The 21,308-nt window shown below is 37.6% G+C and overlaps 3 protein-coding genes across 4 annotated transcripts in view; all 3 read right to left on the reverse strand.

Moving 5' to 3' along the window:
- The window catches only part of LOC131773610 (fibroblast growth factor receptor 3), an 88,659-nt gene that overhangs the window by 22,674 nt on the left and 44,677 nt on the right, over window positions 1–21,308 (reverse strand). The window contains exon 4 of the mRNA XM_066169163.1: window positions 15,754–15,776. Within this exon, the coding sequence (XP_066025260.1) occupies window positions 15,754–15,776 (23 nt within the window). The remainder of the gene's footprint in view (window positions 1–15,753; window positions 15,777–21,308) is intronic.
- On the reverse strand, window positions 2,982–8,716 carry LOC131774927 (uncharacterized). Its single transcript, XM_066168249.1, has 8 exons — window positions 8,708–8,716; window positions 8,363–8,558; window positions 7,839–7,869; window positions 7,084–7,311; window positions 6,267–6,430; window positions 5,849–6,019; window positions 5,325–5,431; window positions 2,982–4,732 (listed from the first exon to the last, which is right to left on the reverse strand). The coding sequence occupies exons 1-8, from the start codon at window positions 8,714–8,716 to the stop codon at window positions 4,562–4,564; spliced, it is 1,077 nt and encodes a 358-aa protein (XP_066024346.1). The 3' UTR covers window positions 2,982–4,561.
- Window positions 15,236–21,308, reverse strand: part of LOC131782803 (tolloid-like protein 2) — a 30,016-nt gene continuing 23,943 nt past the window's right edge. For both annotated transcript variants that reach the window (XM_066169136.1, XM_066169135.1), the window contains exons 16-19: window positions 19,576–19,695; window positions 19,035–19,065; window positions 17,873–18,047; window positions 15,236–16,560 (exon numbers count right to left, since the gene is read on the reverse strand). In XM_066169136.1, the coding sequence (XP_066025233.1) occupies window positions 16,558–16,560; window positions 17,873–18,047; window positions 19,035–19,065; window positions 19,576–19,695 (329 nt within the window). In that variant the 3' untranslated portion in view covers window positions 15,236–16,557. The remainder of the gene's footprint in view (window positions 16,561–17,872; window positions 18,048–19,034; window positions 19,066–19,575; window positions 19,696–21,308) is intronic.

Raw genomic sequence — 21,308 nt, forward strand, 5'->3', positions numbered from 1 at the left:
GTACTTTTCATTTGTATGTAAAGAAGGAATTGTATTTTGCACCAAAAATATAAAGAAGTAATATTTTTTAGGAGGTCCAGTGATTGGGACATTTAAGAAATTAAGTTATGAAAAGAAACTCGGTTTGTACTTCTCACTACTAACAAGTCTTGTTTTAAAAATATTTTCAGATCAGAGTTTCAAATAAAGCAAATTGAAGAAGTCATTTAAAAGGTGTATTTTCTCAAAGGGAACAGTGACCACCTCTGTCTTGTCTGCATGCCAAATATTTGCAGAGTGTGTGGATGATCCATAAGTATTGGAACTCTCACAAAAACGTTTTGTAAGAATAAAAACAGCAAAACAATATTTTCGTAGCTGGGATAAAGAATCCCAGGTGGGATATGTAAATCCCGACCAGGATCCCGGGTAGAATGCATAAGTCCCACCTAGGATCCCGGGTGGGATGCAGGAATCCCGCATTAAATGCGGGATCCCAGGTGGGATCAAATTTTCATCCCAGGTGGGAAAGGTGGGATCCCACCACCTAAGGCGGGATCCCGCCATTCCCACCTGGGATCCTGGGTGGGATTGCCGGGATCCCGCCTATATCCCGCCTGACATTTTACCTGGGTTACGTTGGAGCAAGACACTTTTGAAATCAAACTAGCCATACACTTTCAAATCAACTTATATATAATTATTTGTCCAATTACTCCTCATTTCCTCAATTTATCGATATTGTTACAAAAGCACACTGCATTATGAGTTTATAATACAAGAAAAATACAAAATGGACTTGATATAAATTCACTGCAAGTTTGAAGAAGACTTAGTGAGATGCTCTTGAATCTAAAACAAACAAATAACTGCTGGGGGCCTGTATATGACAAGGCAAACTTTGATTTTTCTTTACTTGTGCTCACACAGGTTACCGGCTGGTAAGTCAAAAACAACTTAATCACAAAATGTTAGGCAATAATCCCGTTGAAGTGTTATCTTGTCCCTAACAGCTTTCCAATGCAAGTATTAAATGTGAGATTGAATATATCCTTATTTAATCACTTCATCCATGACCAGTACAATCTCTAAGGAAATTCAAAACTGCATCTACTCTGTTCCTCAAAATTCATAACTGCCTGTAATTAAATTTACTCTCTCAGACTCTTAATTGAGCTTCATCATTTTCCTACGCTCAGATTTTAGAAAACAGAAGATGGTCACCACAGAGCTCTTCCTAATTTACATAATCCGTAATTGGCCCTTAGGCATTACCTGGCATTACCGCTGTATAATGCTTTGCTCTGACCTCACTCTTAGCTAATCAGAGTGCTAGTATATCGGGTATAAACCAAAGCTACACGATTAAAATATTTTATGAACGAAGTGCCCTTTGAAATCACTAATACAAACAAAGCTTCCTAATTGAATTAGGAATGTTCTTCCCAAATTGAGAGTTTTAGTCACAAAACTCTTGGAAATGGAATTTAATCTTTTCAGGCATTGGTTGAAGGAAACTACTTGTAGGTTAAAATTTGATACTTCAGCCATAGATGAAGCTCTATCAGCCAAGCGCCAAGCAAAACTAACTAAAAAGAAATAGTGCGTCAAAACTCGATTGATGTTTGAAATTCTAGTGAGACGTTTCGTGACTATCAATAGATTTCTATGAACTGCAGATTTCTGTGAATGGCCTCAATTGATTAAGTGAGATAATCAAAAATTCCTGTTGTGGCAAATCATTTATTCTGAATAACATGTTGAGTTAAAAGATATAAATAGGCTCTAATTGTTATTTCGCATATACTTTGCCACAGTAAAATGAAACGATTTCCCTACTTTACCTCGTATACTTGTGCTATGGGCTAAGCTACCTTCCCGTATTAGGACTTTGCATTCACTAGCGGGTTTTAAGAGGGCAGTCGTTTAAGGTGACAGCTTGATTTTTCTTTTACATTAAGTAGGGCTTTCCTAGATCTTAAAACCTTCGGATCCCGTGTGGAAAAATATTATTTTAACTTTGAATCTCGCCCAACAATTATCCAATATCACTCCTCCAAAATTCCGATGCGCGGCTCTTAAATTAGGCATATCACTGTTCCTGAAAAACCATTCCTGTAAATTTATTGAAAACAGTAAACTTTGTCCAAAAAGGTCAAAGTCCGGGTGGAATGTTAGAGGAGAAAAAGTGAGACTTTAGGCAGAAAAATAAAAAAATCAATAGAAAAAGGGGAAGACAGTTTCTAGCATGCTTCTTCTCTCAGTATTTGCCCATCTTCTCATGATCAGAGATTTTAAATTCCGTTCTGTACATTTGAGACACGCAGAATCTCCAATTACGTATACATACTTGTCATAGTACCTTGCGTTAGCCCGGCACTGTCCAGTCGTTTATTAAAGAAATACTTATATAAGATTTTGTATAAGTATCCAAAAGTTTCCTTTTTCCATTTCCCTCACTATTAACTTGTTTTGGGTCGCACTGACGAGAGAAACTGCCTCCAGAGCACACCACGCCTAGCAAAGGCACCGAAAGCTCGCGACCTGTCATTTTCAGGCTTTTTAATCTCTATACCCTATACCATTCTAATTACATTAATTTTGCTTCACTCTTTTCTTTAATCACTGAATCTGACTTACTAATAAAATCCCATTATCTCTTACTTCGGGAAACTCTGGTCGACCGACTCATAACTCTGAACGATCACTTTCTTTCTCTGATTCTCACTGACCACTCACTCTTACGTACACACATTGATATTCACTATCCGTGGGTGAGTTGGCATGCTGGCCAACTGACTTTAAAACATTAAACATTTGATGTCAGAACACTAACCTTAAGACTTTTATAAGCATCTAACAAAGAACAACAACTTACTTAATGCTTCCAATCAACCGGATAAATCTCTAACTGCGTGAGCCAAAATATGATTCCTTACTGTTTTATTTGGAATTATACTTGCGTACAGCAAATTGTGGCGTGGCTCAAAGCCCAATTTTGTAATGAATCTAGTCGTTTGATCAAATGGGTGCAATTTTACTACAAGGCGTCAAAACCGAAGCGAGTCAACCTGCAGAACCTCACTTGGCCAGCGTGATCTAAAGCTCTTGCATGAAATTGAGGTGGTCCAGAATGGCGTCGATAAGCTGAAACGGTCTGGCTTCGGATCGATACCTGCGGGATATCATGAAACCCGCGAGACTGAAAAAGAACATGAATGGTATGCGTTCTCTACGTAGAACACAACAAGGCTGTCGCAATCAGGAAACTTATCGCGATAACTTGAACCCAAATAACTTCATATTTTGAATTCAAATTGCATCGAAATACTAGAGATAAACAAATGACTTAATCATACTGAACTACGTCCCTCCCTCACATCACTTTTCTAGAGGATTAAGGGGTTATTAATAAGTGTCTGATGACAACATTTTTACTCTGAATATTTTATTTCTATTATTAAAATTTATAGCCCTTTTTCGAACTGATCAAAAATAAAGATTTCCTATTAAGCAATATAATCTCACAAAATTATCTATGGTTATCTCTAACTGATAGTGTGATTGAAACAAACTTCAGCAGCAGCTGATAGAATATTACTGAGGCATTTGCCTTCGAACGCTTCCTATCAAAATTATATATACCAAAAGTGAAGAATATATCCATCATCATAACAACATGGAGGTGAATAAACTGTTTCAATACATACTGCTTCTACTTAATAGTAGCAAAACGAATAACAAAAAAAAAACCCTTGGTCGAATTTCTCTCAATTGCCTCCTATTCACCACGGCTTCCAAAGCCTGATACTAACTGCCGAAAGAAAGAAACGCTCTACAAAATTAAGTTAATCACCTCTCTACTATTAACATACAGTGCACCAAAATTCGAGTCAAATTGTTCGAGAAACAATATTTGGAAGCTTCTTTTCAATATTGACTACCGAGAGAATAAGAATGTCTCTATTAATGAAACCGAAAATTCCATAAATTGATGTACTTAATGAATGTTACCTTTTCTTCAGGTGTTGGTTTCCTTCTTTATTATATATTTTGATGTTGTTACGCATTTATGTGCGACACAAAGCATTTTTCACAAATATAAACATTTTAACTTACGGAAAGGTCAAAATGCATTGTATCCCTTTGGTTGAAAAATGTGATGCCCCAAAGCCGCTGTATTCGTCTGTGTAACGGCAAACACTCGGAATGTTTAGCGGAAACCAGCACTTAGCCATTCTACGAAATTCACCCTTCACTTACGTGGGATATATTGGCAAGCAATATTCCCTCGGTAACTTTATTGTACAGAAGTATGTCTAAGTTCACTGTTAAGTCTCTTCTGAATTTCGTTAGATTTTCGTTAGATCGGGCCAGTTGAGTGAACCAGGCCCAAAGATTGAATTTAAGGCTGGCCATGTGGACGTAAGTTGTCTTCCTTGAATGAAGTCATTCTGCAGCTCTAAAAGCTATGTACTCAGATGGGCTCATAGCTGTTATTGATACTTGTATGGACGTTAATTAGATGTCTTGGGTTCAAAGCAACAATAGTGACCTGTTTGGAAGACAGATTACCGCGCCATCAGACCACGTAGGTGATGTAGCTTGCATCCGATGATTCCCTGCTGTGAGTCAGGGACCCAACGGGCTTCGACTGGTTTGGAAGTGTTTCTGGTTTTGTGTCGTGCGAGTCTTGTGAAGTTCGTGATAGTGTATCTGGTCTCACAAGTTCTCCACGGACATTCCTATATGGCTGCAGGATTAAAGGGAAAAAGATCGGAATTTATGACGAAAACATGTCAACAATAATTAAGCAAATTTATGCGATATCCGACCACAACAAAAGAACTAGGGCCACTTTGACCTGGAGTGTTAGGACCCAATTGTTCGGATACAATTTAGGTGATAGAATCTAAAGAAACCTTGAAAACATTACAAGAGTCCTTTCCCTTCACGAGGATAACAGGGCTGAACAATTATCATCCCCAACTATTTTTTTATGATACGCGCAGAAAAGAAAATTGGTGTTCCTTTCCTTCATACACTCCATGTTTCATAAACTGAGTTTTACAAAGGTAAGTATGTCTCCTCTGGTCCATAGAATAGAGAAGCTTGCCGGCTAAACGCAAGATTTTGCGCAGTGGGTAAAGGAAAGAAATATAATTTTCTCCTCTTGTTTGGCTGGTATATCATAAACATCAGAGCATCGTATGTCAAAGCTATGTTTTTTTACGAGAGAATCGTCTCTGCGTTTGATCAACTTCAAAGTACATGATTATTTTGGAGTATGTGGAGTAAAAGTTAACTTCGGAAATGAAGAATCTATCTTATTCCATGAACTTTACCAGTTTACTCCGCTCCGGCTGATAACGTGCAACACCGCTTGAACTGTTCCGTGGACGTTTTTCCAAAGTGAAATTAAGAGGTGATGAAGGCTCTGATTTTCCATTTTCTGCGTGGAAATAACACTAGATGTAAGTAAACTTTTCATTTGTCAAGGCTGAAGGAAGAACAATAACACTTAGTTATCACACACTGTGTCTTCGTAGTTGCAAAGTCAGAAGTATGACTGCAAATGTGGATCGTTCCTTAATGGAAATATTTCACTTTTGTGTCATATGTGGCCATGATATCAAACGACGTCTTTATAACACTGACCCTTATTGGTCAAGAGCCCTCACGCGACCACGGAAGGCTCCGGAAAAGAACAGATAAGCCATGGAAAAGATTTTTTAAGTTATAACACCACAGCTCGAGGTTATCATAAGATATTTCTCGACGCAGGAAATATACTCTCGAACTTCTCTCCCTTTTTTTTTTTTTTTGAGTTCTTTAGTCGACCCCGTAGATTTAACACTTGGTTACCTACCTGTATCATTTTTTTGGGGCGTTTGGCGGTTGCTAGGTAACATTTCAATGGGGATTATTAAGTTTCTTGGCCCCTCACTTGTAGATGCATTAGCGGGGCCATCAAGATCCAAGTTGCCAGGATTATGTGGAATTGGTCCTTTAGCAGATTTGTCCTTCGCTTTGAAAGGGTCTAGCGATAAAAAAGAGTAGGTGGAAACGATCATGAACATCTTAAATTCTTTAAGGAAGATTTGTAAGTAAGACGATCCAAGTAAAAAGTGGGTAAAATAAGTAACACCAGGCAGAGGGAAATGTTTGATGCATTCGAGAAGACGTCTGCCATACACCTTTGAGTAGTAGGCTCTCCTTCCAGCACTATTAAAATGTTTAATTTTCAATTTAATCTTATTCTTTTTTTTAGTTTCAATTCATCTTACCAAAAACCGATTCAAGGGATGCAGGACTTTGTTTATCCAACTTCTTTTTCTTGTCTGGCATGGCATATATCGCCGTTAGATCAAGAGGTCCTTTGTCTTTGTCACTTCTATGTCCGTCTTGATTAGACCTCATTTCACTTGGTGCTACACTGGCTTCTTCCGCCCTGTGTACAATATGACAATCATAATTCGACATATGCATTAGGGATTCCAAGAGATGATAGACGTTGTCCTAACGTCTGTGAAGGAAAATTGGAAGATCATTGGGATAGTATGTTCTAAAATTGATGGGAGTCTCGGTGATAGCAGGTTGGCTTACATAAAGAATTTTAACCTATTTTCTAAATTGACAACCTCGTGGGAAGGAAAGAAAAGAAATATAGTGTCGAGATGGCTGCAACAAGAGCCGTCTGTTTACGCGAATGGTTGATCAGGCAAACCAATTTTTCCGTTTACATTAGGCATGTTAGTAACGCTTAAAAAAAACCCTAGAGAATCAACAGGTTGGGGTTCAAAGTATGGTCTGTGTCAATGTGTTGTATTTTAAAGTAAGACACGTACTTCACGCGGTACCCCTCTCCAGGCAGTTGTCTACATAACAACACAGGATAACCGGTGAATAGTCAGAGAAACCAGACGAAATATTGGGTAAAGGGGATAACTTCAACGACCTAACATCCCATCCACAGAAAGCAGCCAATAAACCGGCTAACTTCACGCTTCAGGAACTAGAATAAACTATGGCTGCGATTTGAGTTATGTTCCTATGAAAACACTTTACATTAATTACAGCCACATTCAACGTTATCAAGAAAACTCTGTACGGTTAGCCTTATAAGGAATCATATGGATCAAGAATGTTGGCTTAGGCCTAAGTTCTCTACCGTCTGGTTGGTATCCATAGTTGACACTGGAATCTCTCTTCCTGTCCCTTCTATCAACTGAATTCTGGGAATAAGTGGACGCAGCAATGAATGGATCATCTTCAATAGATTCCCTGCTAGAGCTAGGCTTGTCAGAATGGTGGGGGCCATTCTTTACATACCTAAACAAAAAAAGAAACGGACGAATGAATAAAGCGAATCACAAAAACTGGAGAATGTGTTTGACTCCAACAAAAAGGCTCTCTCCAGTATCAAATAGCTACAATCACAGATATCAAACATTGCCTTCCGCCAACGTCAATTTGTATGAAGTAAATGATGTATAACAAAGTAACCTCAAGAGTGTTCTTATCAGCGTGAGATCCTCCTCACCAAATGAAATTCGCCTTTGAAAGTGGGAAATTTACCCTTTAACGCAGCCAATGTGACTCTACCTAAGCGACCTGGCCGTACTTTTCATCTCTTAGTGATCCGTTTGATCGCTTATTTGGAGCTACACAAACGTAATCAGTTGTTGATTGCGAGCCAAACGTTGCAATTACCGCAATTTGGTGCGTCTGTTAGTGAATTAATAAAACTAATCGATCAAACCCGGTAACCAATTTTACCTTACCTGTAAAAAGCGAATGCAGATTTGACAGCGCTCTTTCGCATGAAAAGTATCACAACAGAAAAAAGTAAAATTTACCTCGAAGTAGTCGACATGTCAACGGCTTCATCTTTAAAGGAAGCAAAAAGAAATGTATAAGTATTTGCTAATATGACATGCCCGTTACTATCATCAGATTAAACTATGTTACATCGTAAACTCGAAGAAATTATTTATAATAAAAAGAGGTCTGAAAGTAATTAGCATGAAGCTCATGTGGTCGTGGAGTATCAGCAAAGGGAAACCATCTCGTATTGTCACCCAAAGTAAAGAGAAAACCAGGCACAAACTTAAGTCGCGTTTCTCTTAGCTTTTTGATGTAATCGACAGCAACTTGATTTATACAACAACATTGGACATGTATGTTCAAAGTCGAGGAAAACAGCTTTGGTAGCGGCTTTTACTTTTACATGAACCTTCTCGCCCCGCGGGGTAGGGGGGAGGGGGGTGGGATAAAAATAAAAAAAATACCATAATTAAAAATGCTTCAAAATCGCGGGAGATGAAACGATAGTGGTGTCAGTGTTACACTAATGGTAATACTTATAGCGTGATTTTCTTACCTCCGGAGCCCTTCTTCTTCTTCTGAGTTTTACTGATCCAACAAAGTAAGAATATAACGACAAAGAGGAGGACAAGACCAGAAATACCAGCTATAACAGCAATCATCCAATTCTTAAGACCTTGGTTATCCCCGCTCTGAGCAGGGAGTTCGGAAGGTACAGCGGATGCTGAAGAAAGGAAGTAATGTAAATGTAACTAATGTAAAGCTGAGGCATTCAATTTAATGCAGGCACAAACAAGTTTAAATTCACTGGCTAGCGAATGTAAAGAGTCACGAGTCGCAAATCACAATACTGAAAAATGTTAAGTAGCCAAAGCTTTCAGCAGTTTTTCATATTTTCTACTTTTAACATTACTATATCTGCAGGGCGTGAAATTAACTTTTTTTTCTGATAGCCACTTGGCTCCTAAATTCTTCAAAGTGGTAGCCAATTCAAAAAAAGTTGGTCGCCATTTCCAAAGACAAAGAAAATCTTCTTTACGCTGTCAGCGTTCTAGATAGACCCTCCAAAATTAAGTTAGGGAAAAGATCGTTAACGTGCTACAAAGTAGACACTAGGATGTATGATATACAACGTTCAGGCTCATCTAAATCCAAGATGGCGTCTAGTTATCGATCGAGATGCATGTGCAACGTTTTGGAAACAAACTTAACGAGGAAGTTTGCCACAGATTTATCTCTGCAAATTTATTTAATTCACTATATCTCTTGGTAAGGTTATGATGAAACGTTGTAGTCGCCAATTTGGCGACTAACTTTCAGGATTTGGTCGCCAAAGTGAAAAATTTAGTCGCATTGGCGCCTGTATTAGGCGCAATTTCACGCCCTGATCTGACAGAAGAAAAAAAAATCGTCCATCATGTCGTGTTTTTTAAAATTGATATTGTTGGCCACACTTCGGAATATGAAATCGAGGTCTGTAAGCTGTATGTACGATTGGTGCAGTATTTAACACTTTCTCTGCAATGGTTTTTTCCCCGCTGCTAAGATCAGTAAATTCTGCTTCTCGAAATGACGATACTAGGCCAAGTGTCTTCATATAGGTCCACCGAAGGGTGAGGTTGTGACGTTCAACAGCAACAACAGATAACGGTCGCTCCACCCAATTCAGATGTCGCTCTGGCAAAAAGAATAAGCCAAAATCGTCAATTCTGAATCAATTTAAACCGCCATTCTGACAAAGTGTAATTCCAACTGAGATGTATGTGGGTGCTGCCCTTCAACACTTGAATATCAACTGTTCTGATGTCATTTGAATCCGTTTGGGTCCAACTTGGGGCTGGTTTTGTCCACAGTACTGTAGTGGCTACAACATTTTGAAGTAAGACATAATCTTTTTAATTAATCATACAGAGAAGAGTAACGGTTACCCCCCTTAGAGGGTAACCATATTATTATCCCTTTCACACCCAAGATCTCATAAGGACTGAATTCTCCTTATTGTTTGCCTTACGTCAGTTCGGAAAATTGAATTTTGGATCAATTAAGGAGAAGGAGAAATTCTCCTGATCACGCATGAGAGTTAAAAGGTAAACACACTTCCTTTTTCAATTGACCTGTTTACAAAGCAACTTGAAGTAATCCCAATGCTATGCTACCCAAGCTGACAGATACAATAACGGTTATGGCAGTGCCAAGGGAGCCCTCTTTTCCCTCTAAGTACTCGTTTTTCCTGTCTCAGCTGCACGAACGTAAAATTGACATTAACAGTAAGAGTGTTCTCACCAATATAACTTTTCACTCACTCCAAATTTTGTTTATCCTGAACTAAGAGGTAACTGTTCTTTGAAGAATGGATTTAAACTGAATAACCCTAAATCACTTATTTTTGCAAAATATTCGATCACTTCTAGTTACTTTTGTTCAAATATTCGTTCGCTACATTTCTAGAATGGTGTAGTTTGATTCCATGAATCTTGTGTTAGGAGAGGGGTGGTAAAATTATTGATCTCTAAACTGCTTCCTTTTTGTAAGCCAAAGTAGCAGCCACTTTTAAGATATTACGTAATATCACTGCACGCCCAAAATTTTATCCACCATTTTGAGAACTTTATACAATATGACTTCTTACCAAAAGCCCCCACCCCTTCCCCCCAATAAGAGATGTTCTTGTCAGTCCAGCAATTGTTTTTCAATTTCAATGATAAAAAATTCACAAATTTAAGGTGAAAATTATCGTAAGAGTGAAGGAAAATATGAAGCCGTCACTGAAAGAACGTTTCAAGACGGGCAGGGGTTAAAGAATAAAACGCGTAGGAAAACATTCATTAGCAAGAAGATCAATTTTGCCCTTAAAGGAGAAGAAGGAAAAGAAAAAACCAGCTTTCTAGTTTGTAACGATAGCTTAGTAATTTTAGAATTTTTAGTAGAGAGAAGAATGATTTGTGATAAGAAGTTGAGGATGTTGTTCCTTCCATTTTTCTTTCAAGTTGGATATAACTGAAACTATGCTTTACAAATGAAAGCGAAGAATTCAACGTGTATTAAACTAAAGAGGTACGGCAAGAATCACGACGGCAAGTTATTCGACGTTTATCGCGTGCGATTATCTCAGACTGCGAGAGGTGTCGATCGAGGGGCAATCAGTAAGATCTAGAACACTTTAATAACGACAAAGAACCTTTCATAAATGGGAAATTAAATAGCCGGTTTTTCTTGATTAGGCACACTTAGAGGGTGACGTTGCAAAAATTAATATATCTATGAATTAAAATAAATCCATTTTCTGGCAGAAAAAGCCCTCGCAATATGTTTGCGTTATTAAGAGCATTCCAGAGCCTTTCTTGTCTTTTGCCCTTGGGATGTCCAAGGAGTTAAAAAATATAAAATAACAACAATAGAAAAATGAACTGAGGCTCTGAATATTCGAAAGAAGGAAAACTTTTCGTAGAGACAGCTTATGTTCTCTTTTGGTTTTTAGTACAAAGGGCAATTCAGTTCCTTGTGCCTGTCTGGAGCTCTTATCAGTTTGACCACAATGATTCTAAGAATTAATTGTTAAGTTTACACCTCCAATTACGCAGGAAACCTCAAACAATAATATTTCAGCCGTTATCAACACATTGTTGTCGATCTCTTAAAAGCCAATGAACCATTTCCGCCTGTAAGCCTCCCTTAGGCGAGTGCTAAATGAAAGCACGTCACGTAGTCAATTCTCTTCTGCGTAACATCAAAAAAGTTAAAAATAGTAAAAGAAAACTAAAACTCATGTTAGGCTCATTTAGCATTTGCAGTGCTGAGCACGGAAAAGCTGCAGTTGACAACAAAGCTTACCTCTATTTTTGGTAACAATTTAACACTAACTCTAAGCAGAACCTCAGTATAAACAAACATTAACAAATGTGAAAGCGTTTGCAAACATTGGAGTTCATCTTTCAAAATCGCGAGCGATGCTATGGATTTAGAGTACATATCATCTTAGGCACAATAACAATCGCCCAATAGAAGAAAGGGAAATTGACAGATCACAGAAACCATAATCGTGTTCAAGCTAAAAGCATGACAAACAATCACGCGTAACATAACATCAGTCACGCAAGACTCAACAACCCAATGTGTATATTCGTTTTTCCTTTTCGAGCTTCAATCTTTCCAGACAGCGGATTGTGTCATATTTTGGTCGTAAAATTTAAACATAATAACAGTTCTACGCCTATCTTCCCCTTATTTATGTCTACATCCACAGATGGCATCCTAATTTGCACAAAGGAACCTGGAATGTTTCGGCGAAATTGTCGTCATTTCGAATCATTGATCAAGTTGAAACGCACTTGTGTAAACTTGATCACTAAGAGTGATAAATCAATCTACGGCTCCTAGCCCCTTTGCTTAAGTTTTCTCGGTTTCCTTATTCCGTTAAATAAAACAGATTATCTCCTTGTGAGTCAGTGTTATATTTTGACTAAACAAAAACATGACTTTCACGGGTTAAATCCAATGACATAAATACAAAGCCAGCCAGCCTTTATGACTCAACGATCATACGATTAAAGGAAAAAGCGTCTTAAATGTGAGCTAATTTTCTTCTGCCTTGAAGAATGTAATTGTTATCAAAATATATTGGACCTTGCATTAAGACATCCTCAGTGCTTCGACAGAATCTATCTCCCCATGATAAGTCGAAAACTATGAATCGCAAATGCATGTGATCTACGAATATTTACGATCTTATGTATGAATCAAGTACACAAGATGAGAATTATATGCTTTACACCGTCTCAACAGCCATACGCTCACGACCTTGTTTGGAGCATGATCCCCGCTGATATCAAAGCTACATCACAAAAACTTACAGATACGAAAACCATGTAAGTGATAAACAAAGCATTGAAAGCCTTAAGCTTACCGACAAACTGTCGATGAAGAATCAGCCAGAGAAATATTCCACCAAACCTTGTTAATCCAATTTTGTTAAGAGCCGAAGTTATGTTAACCGAGGCCATGTTCTACGACAAACGCATACAAGACGACAGATCACTTTCAATGGCGTGGAACGTATCACATTATACTTTCACAACAGCTTAGCTGCCAGGCAACCGTCAGCGTCAAGCGAGTAGGCGCGCGTAGCCTGTCAAAGGTGCTAGGTCGGTGGCTTGTGAACGATGCTTGGTGGTTTCCATGGGAAAGGGCTAAATCTCCGTTACTTTTCGTCCGCACACGTTTTCCTCTATGTTAACAAAATAAAAGCCCGGAAAAAGTTAAAAAGTGTGTCCAAATCATAGGAAACCAAAATAAACCGCTATGAAAAGATGCGTTCCACCTAATTGATACCTACTTGTAAAGTTCAGGAAAATCCTGTAGGTCCAAGAGTTTCTTAGCGTGGAGAGCTAGCACTAGAAAATCGTTTGTTCATCTTCAGTCACTTTTTAAACTATCAGGGTGGCCTCATCACTTCTATTGATATTAAATAGCGTCTTTTAATTATTTCTATCATATATCACAATGTTATCGCCAGGATGGCATATAACTCCTATATCATTCCAGCCGGTGTTATCATTGATGGAAAAGGTAGTTGTATTTAGACAACTTTTAGTTATCGTTCTGAACCATCCAACAAAGTGTAATTGGCTTTTTCTTCTCCTAGTTACGCTTTACACATACGTTTCCATATCCCGTTAAAACAGATTATCTTGATAGAAAAAAAGTGTTGAGACACGTTAGGTAATTTAACCGAAAGAAGAAGGCATGTAGTTCTGACGAGGACTGACATGAAGTAATGAACTAGGTTTTTGTTTTATCTATTTAAAGTTATCGATATGGACAAAGGATCTAGGCCAAGGGAAAGAAATCTCAACCTCCTTTACGACAACCGCGCCTCAAAGATTTTCACACAAAGGACGCTTCAGCATAAACACAGATACATTATTATGTAAAGTCGTAAACAATGTATCAAGAGACTTTTACCTACTGGAAGACTGGTGGTGAAGAATCAGCAAAAGGCATTGAATCAATCCAACTTTGTCAAAGCGACCTGAACAGTAGACGATACCAAAGGATCACCCTCAATTTCGCGCAGGGTATCGCATGTTGCAACACGTCAGCTTTACTGCCAGACAACTGTCGCAAGGTTATAATCTCCTCTAAACCCTTCGTCGGTGGCGGGCAAACAACGCTAGATGGTCATCTTGGGAAACGGCCCCATTCCCACCATTTTTCGCCCGCCTTCGTTTTCGTATATCTCCATTTAAGAAACTCTGACAAAGACTAATTTAAGTAGTGCACAAATCGTTTCAATCTTTGCGAAGAAACAAATATTAGAGAACAGAATCATACCAAAAGAAAATCTACCGAGAATACACATAAAATCTACAAAAGGGCTTGACATAATGATATGGCTGCAGAGAGCTGGCCATTAGGAGAGAGTTGGCCGTGTAGTTTTTTGCTAAAAGCTTTGGCCTTGGATCAAAAGCACCTCCAATTACAATATTCAACAGTATTTGCAGGAATGTTAACAAGATTCCAGTGGAGGGAGGCTAATTTCTTTTTAGTGCAAATTACATGTTATAACTTTTTGCCCTCCCCTCCTTTTCCACTTTGCGGCCTCACCACGACTAACATTCGCACTGATTTAAAAAGCTCCAAACATGGTTGAACGTACTATTGTAGAAATTATTTGATCTGTCAAATCCAGTTACCCTAAACATCCTGACGTCAACTTGCATACCTGTATATGTTCTATACTGTTCCCTACACATTCCCTATGTGACTAACAAAAAGATTTTGTTTTTTTAAAACAATCGTAACGTTTTGAATGGCTCTTATTCTGTTTCTTCTCGAGACCCTGATCGTTTGTATGTAAGTATACTTAATTGACCTCTTTTAAGGGCCAATATGGACAAATTGGAAGCAAGCGAACCGTGCTGATTTAAAAAAACCCCAACGGGAAGGAGGCAGGCCAGTTGGCTATACATGTGTACAAAGTGCAGCCAAGGAATTGAACTTGGGGCAACCGAGAACAAATCCAGTGAGTGGCAGGATGGAGGGCCAGGGGGCTAGAGCCCGAAACCACCAGATCACAAGACCAGCGCCCTAACCACACAGCCTCCTTGTGATTCAACGGTGATATCGTGAGTGGAAATTGGATACCAGCCACTCTGGGAATTAAATAGTTAACACGGCTCTTTCTCCACAGATTTACGTTCAAAAAATTCCTTTCAACGGTTCCCCAAAGATGGTAGCAGTATCGCTTTTGGTAACTGTGTGTACCATTTTTTAAATGAAGGGTAGAAAAAACAATCTCAAGATATGGAACCTTTGAAATCTGAAAAAGGCAACTAAAAGATCGATGAAAGACTCCATTTTATCAAATATTTTATCATCTATGCTAAAACCCTCAACAAATAAACATAAAAAGATGCATTTAAACTGCTTTAATTAATTGACCAATCTCAAGTTTAAAGATACAAAATCAGCTGAATATACTTACTTCGATGTCTAACAAATTAATAATAGTTCTGATATATTTTTTGATAACACACCACGCTGTAAAGATGTTTAATCATCGACCAGTAAGTTTCTTAATAATTTCCTCTTAGGATTAAAAATCATCCACCGAGAAAACTGCTAACAATGAATAATATAATTATATGATCATGATTATGATTATGTTTTAACTAACACAAATGTTATCGTGCCGATGCACAAATACTATACAGCTAAAAAAGGGTTACGACTTTGAACATTTTAGTATAAATCTATTGCTGTTTCATCGCAAATGTTGCAATCTGATCGGTTACAATACTCGCTATCTGTTCAATGATATACAGATAGTGAGTACAGTTCGAAGCCTTTTGGTGCGCGACTGCAAACAAATTACAAAGAAAACATAAGCTTGACTAGTTCTCAAGGTTTGAACCACTGGTACATTGATACCAAAACAATATCGTTTACTATGCACGATAATGGATTTGGACCTCTCCTTCATCAACTATCACGCTTTAGAAATGGAGAGCTTTCATAATCTAACTGTTACGTACATGAAAAAAAATTATGTCGTGTGCCCTTCTAAATTATGATTACCACCTAGCGACTAGTTGAATAAATAATACCTAGGACACTCATTAAATGAATGCTATAAATATCCTATTAAAATGCAATAAGCTATTTCTGTATTGCTATCGTTAAAACTAGACCTTATCTTGTTGTGGAATTATTCCTTTAACATTATACCATCAGTTCAAGCTACTTTTATCTCAAAATTTTTACGACCACAATTTTAGTGGCCTGGACTGCCAATGAAAATTAACTATGTAAGATTTTAATCGACCCACAAGATTTAAAACACTTATATCGCTAGATAAAACATTAAGTTTAAGACATGAAAAAGACAATGATTTGCGAGAACTAAAGTTATGAATGAAGTGGAATGCAACATACAGTAGCTTGCTCGTTAAAACTCAAACTTCACACACCGCACAGTTGAGTGGTTACTCTACAAACACTAATCTTGAATTATTTTCGTGTGCTAAAATTTGGCAAAAAGATGTAATTTGATGTTTACTTGAAAAAAAAGAACACAAGGGGCGAAACGAAACTACGACAGAAGCCCTTAGATTCTAAACCTAGAAAATTACTCTCTCACAGGCTACGAAAATATCTCAGTATGCTCAAGGTGTACGAATATTACTCTAAAGATCGGTTTATTAAGAGTTAACTGCTTATCCATCAAGCCAGAACTGGCTTCGTCTTTCTTGCTCACTGCAAGGAAAATACAATGTGTAAGAAGAAATAACAACGCCCAACAACAGTTGCTTATGAAAGAAAAAATATTTCTTCAATTTTGAAAAGATAAGCCACTCAAAACCTCATAAAAGACAAGAATTATAATAGCTGCACTCTAAAGAATAAAGACTATTTGACAATTGTTCGTGGTTTACTCCTCATTGTTATGTAATCTGTTTCCCATTGTAACATGGCAGAACAAAATAGAACAAACAAGGCCACCCTGAGTTATTGCTGCTATCGGTTGCCAAGCGTTGTCTGTTCTTTTAAGAAGAACGCTAAGCGAATGGGTCATTATAGCTAAGGTACATCAGGACTACAGTACGTTAATTATCTGATTCACAACACTCTTGCAACTTAGTAATTAATGCCAAAAAAAACAACAACAACAACACACAAACAAACAAGCAAACAAAAAACAAAACAAAACAAAAAATATCACAAGTTAATTATCGAATAAAGTGGTTTGTTGTACCAGTAAGGGTATAAATTCAGCCACAACCTCAAGTAAATAATGACAAGTGGCTTTGAGTCACACATTTTGGACTGCTTCGGTGATTGTCATCCTTTTAATTCCAATAAGCCATTATTGTGCCTTGGTATCCAGCTGATTATTGCTTGGATGTGAAGACTGGGTTCAATTCAGTAAAAAGTTTCTTACTTGATTGGGAATAGGCGATCTTGACCACAGAAGCGTTAGTCTTGGGCATATCTTATTATCTAAAGATGGCTACTATCAGTAGCCATTTTAAGTTTCAAAGTCAGCTTGAAGTTTAGTTAACATTAAAAGGCATTCACGAGGATTGTAGTATGCGGTTGCACAACGTTGATTGATTCATTGATTATTGATTGCTTAAATTTTCCGGACACGACAACTTTTCCAGGCTTGTTTTGACACTAGACTAGCGCTAGAAGTACTAATGCGTTATCATTTCATGGCTCAATTTATGCGTTTGTTGCCAAATGAACTGCAAATTATGATTTTAGTTGAATACGAATGAAACATGAGTTGCGGAGTGAAAAGCGTGCAGTAGAGGCTTTATGACATCCCTGAGTAGTGTACCAGACGTGGGCATAAGTAGGTCACCGCAGAGTTACGGCATTTTAAATATGAGTCTTAAATAATTGTTGTTCAAGGTGGGAGAACACACACAGTCACAAAAAAAACTAAAAAAAACCGAAAAAGGATCCACTATGATTAACTTTTTCACGAATATGAGATTGAAGTAACTAGTGCTGTACATAGGGCAACAAAAGTAGAACCTACATGACTTTGAGCTTGCCTTACCTTTGTCATACTGGAGTCGTTGATTGCAATCCCAGGAGTCTGCGCTGGATTTGTCCCCTTGAATGTTACCATTTCATTGGAGTGGTTCTGGCCATTCGTTTTGTCATACTCGTATCCTGAATTCACATTTCCATAACTGTTCCCTTGAGGAGTCCTCTCTGCTGAACCAGCAGTGCTATCATACCAAGAAGAGGCAAGTTGATATATATATATTTCCCCATCTGGGCGTGCTATGTCACGTTTTTTCGTATTTAATATTCAAATTGTAACGTAAACAATATGACGTAATTTGTAACGTATCTCATATAAATTCAAATGTACAACCGTTAAAATCGCATTTACAACTGAAGATGACATAAGAATGTCGAAACATGTCTTGCAAACTAAAAGTTGTGGTTTCTTTATTAAGAATTATTGCCACTCTGCTGTCTTTACGTCCTTTTGGTAACAATATATATATATATATAAACTAGTGAAATTAATTTGTCGTCGTCAAAAGTCCACGTATGTTACTGACTTAGGATAGAAGATTTATGGAAATTGACTATATAAAAGATTCATTTGTATTTGACTTTCACAATTCATATCAAGAAAAGCTACGAAATAGACAAAGAATCTCACAGAAAGCCAAGGCCGGAGCCATATCGAAGGTGACTGTCCCTATCACAAGTTACCATATACCTGTAAGTTTACGTTGTTCTTTTAATTGTAGCATTCCTTTCTCACAACAATAAAGTCCCTAATTCCCTAACCTTTTAGTTCAATCCAAAATGTCAAGAACGGGAAAGTTGGTAGATAAACAAGACCAAAAATAGAGATAATTAACCCAAGGTGGTCTTCAATCTTACGTTAAAACGATTGTTACGTTAAACTCGTCGCTCAATCTTCTTTTTCTTTTTTCTTTTTTTTTTTGAGGGGGGAAGGGGGGGTGTTGACTTGTTTGTTTGTATGTACGTATATGAAGAGGAACCTTTGATCAAACGCCTCCTAAAATATATCGTAGCCTGTGATCTTGCTAACGGCCTAAAAGAGCGCTTGCTTTGCTTTAGCAGGCTTACATAACAAAAGAGCACGAAGATTTCAGTTTTTACCATTACTGCGTATTTAACAAACATCGCGGCAACTATACATTAAAAATCATTTTCCAAAACAAATGTCTCACCCGTCCGGAGCGGCCCTTGTTGTATAGTTACCTACGAGTCAAAAACAAAAACAAAAACGGTCATTTCTACTTCCAGAACAGAATTGATCTGTTTCTTTTTTTTTTTCTCCCTTCATTTTTTTTTTTTTTAATTATTATTTTTCAAAATTCTGTGGCATCCATTATTACAGTTTCGGCATCGTGGAACAACCCAAACGAATCGGAAAAGAAAACAATTTGTTACCCATTTTTACCAGCTGTTTCTATCCCAGTTAGATTATTAGAACTAATTTCCCCTTAGGAACACTCACGTTTGTCCGATTTCTGGCATTTTGTTCCAAATCTCAAACAGATTGCCGGTACCGAATTATTTCTCCAGGGAATAAAAAAGTATAACTTTTCCTCTATCCCCTCCCCCCCTCAAAAAAAAAAAAGAGAGATAGAGAAACATCATCAACAATAAGGCCAGAACTAAAAGGAAATGATGATAAAAGTAAAAAAAAAATAAATAAACAAAATCACCGCTAGAAAAAAAAAAAAAAAAGAATTCTGATAAGCTTACCATTTGAAAAGGATGCAACGTTTGATTTTTTCTTGTGCAAACCGTAAGCTATTATTGCTACGATGATTGCCAAAACTGCCACACCTCCAATCACACAGAGTACAATCAAACCAGGCTTCGCTGGAAAAGATCACGAATAAATAGCATGGAGTTATATGGCCTAGCACAGTTTATAATTGTAATTTAAGTGAATGGAGTGCAATTTGGTCTGAAATCGTACCCGTCATTTGAAATCACAACTAAGATTGCACAACACGGAGTTCAATTGCAGCTCTATTACATCCGTTTATGAAGTGCAAAATGTAACCAATATTCAACTGACGCAGTACTGAGCTGGTTTGTAAATGATTCAATGTTGCCTTTCATTTTGTTGCGATTTAATTGGTTACTTTAAATGATTGGTTTGTGGATGATTCATTGTTGCCTTTTTTATTTTGTTGCGATTTGATTGGTTACTTTAAACAAGCCATGAAATCTGATTGGTTGTTGCGTTTTAGGAAAGCTTTCTCATTGCCTAGGAAAAGATGCGATTTAGAGCAAACAATAGTGCGATGCGTAAATAAATCGCGCCGACCAGGACCACCAGTGATTTCAAAATGGACGTAATAAACTCCAGTAAATCTTACAAGAAAATTGATAAATTGATTATCAAATTCGATCAAGTTCCGAGTGGATATGAGCATGGGAGCCCTTCCCATGCTCATATCTCATATCCCATATTGGAGTTTGACCTGGGGATTGGAGGAAGGTGAACGAGGAGAAGTATCCTCGCCAGAATGAGAGCGAACGAAACTTTTAACAAAAAAATGAAACTTGGTTCCGGTTTCTCGATAGTCACGTTAACAAAATGGGCTCGAAACTTTGATTAAAATCAAAACTTATGGATTAATAATGAGGCTACTAGCTGAAAAATTTCCCGAAATTTTAGCTGTTCGAATTACACTTTTTATATACCTCGATGTTGAATGTGAACACAGCAAACACAATAAAACCTGTTTGTCGAATGGGAACTACCAAGACTTTCCGAGAATCAAACCCAGGCCACAGGCAAGCTCTCTCATCACTACACCATCCAGGGTACCTGATCACTAATTTTATCATGATGTCATCGCAGTGAGCGCAAGGTACAGAAAACAGAGTGTGTATCATATCAAACGCTTTCCAAACTATTTTGTGTTTTCCAAAATAGCATTGGGCATGAGTTTACTGAAACAAATTGGAACGCACCCCTGGAATTCGTTGGAAATAATTCGAGCTGAAAGAGGACCGGTAAGGTATTGCTGGCGAATTTTCGAAAAATCAGTTCACGCGTCACGGATATAAAAGGGAAATGTTCTAATTTCTCATCTTGTGTGCAAGGTTTATTGAAATCTTGAGGTTTTCACGTAATGGGAAAAAAAACAACAACATCAAAACAAAAACTTCAGGGTTCAAGTATACTTCAGGATATCAAATCTCGCCTTACACAGTTTCATAAATTCACGAATAACGTTAACCTTTCAGTAAAATTCACGCGTCGTATTTAATTTTGGTCTTAATCACGAGTCATGTATAAACCCTTAGAGATGCACCAGTTTGTTCATACCTTAAGTTTCCTCTCAGGAGGTGATACTCCAAAGGGTCCAGCAAAGGAATATCTTACAAAGATTCGACACCGATTATTTTCGATAAATGGTGGAGAACAGCGACAAGAGTTGACCAGATTTTAGAGTCCCTCGTTGTTTTCATTGTAG

Source organism: Pocillopora verrucosa, chromosome 6, assembly GCF_036669915.1.
Source record: "Pocillopora verrucosa isolate sample1 chromosome 6, ASM3666991v2, whole genome shotgun sequence".
Taxonomy (NCBI): Eukaryota; Metazoa; Cnidaria; class Anthozoa; order Scleractinia; family Pocilloporidae; genus Pocillopora; species Pocillopora verrucosa.

Coding starts and splice junctions, on each gene's coding strand:
- LOC131774927 (XM_066168249.1), bottom strand. Junction 7,870..8,362: donor GAAGAAGAAGGGCTCCGGAG/GTAAGAAAATCA, acceptor CTTCCTTTAAAG/ATGAAGCCGTTGACATGTCG. Junction 5,432..5,848: donor GCCCCAAAAAAATGATACAG/GTAGGTAACCAA, acceptor ATTTCCACGCAG/AAAATGGAAAATCAGAGCCT.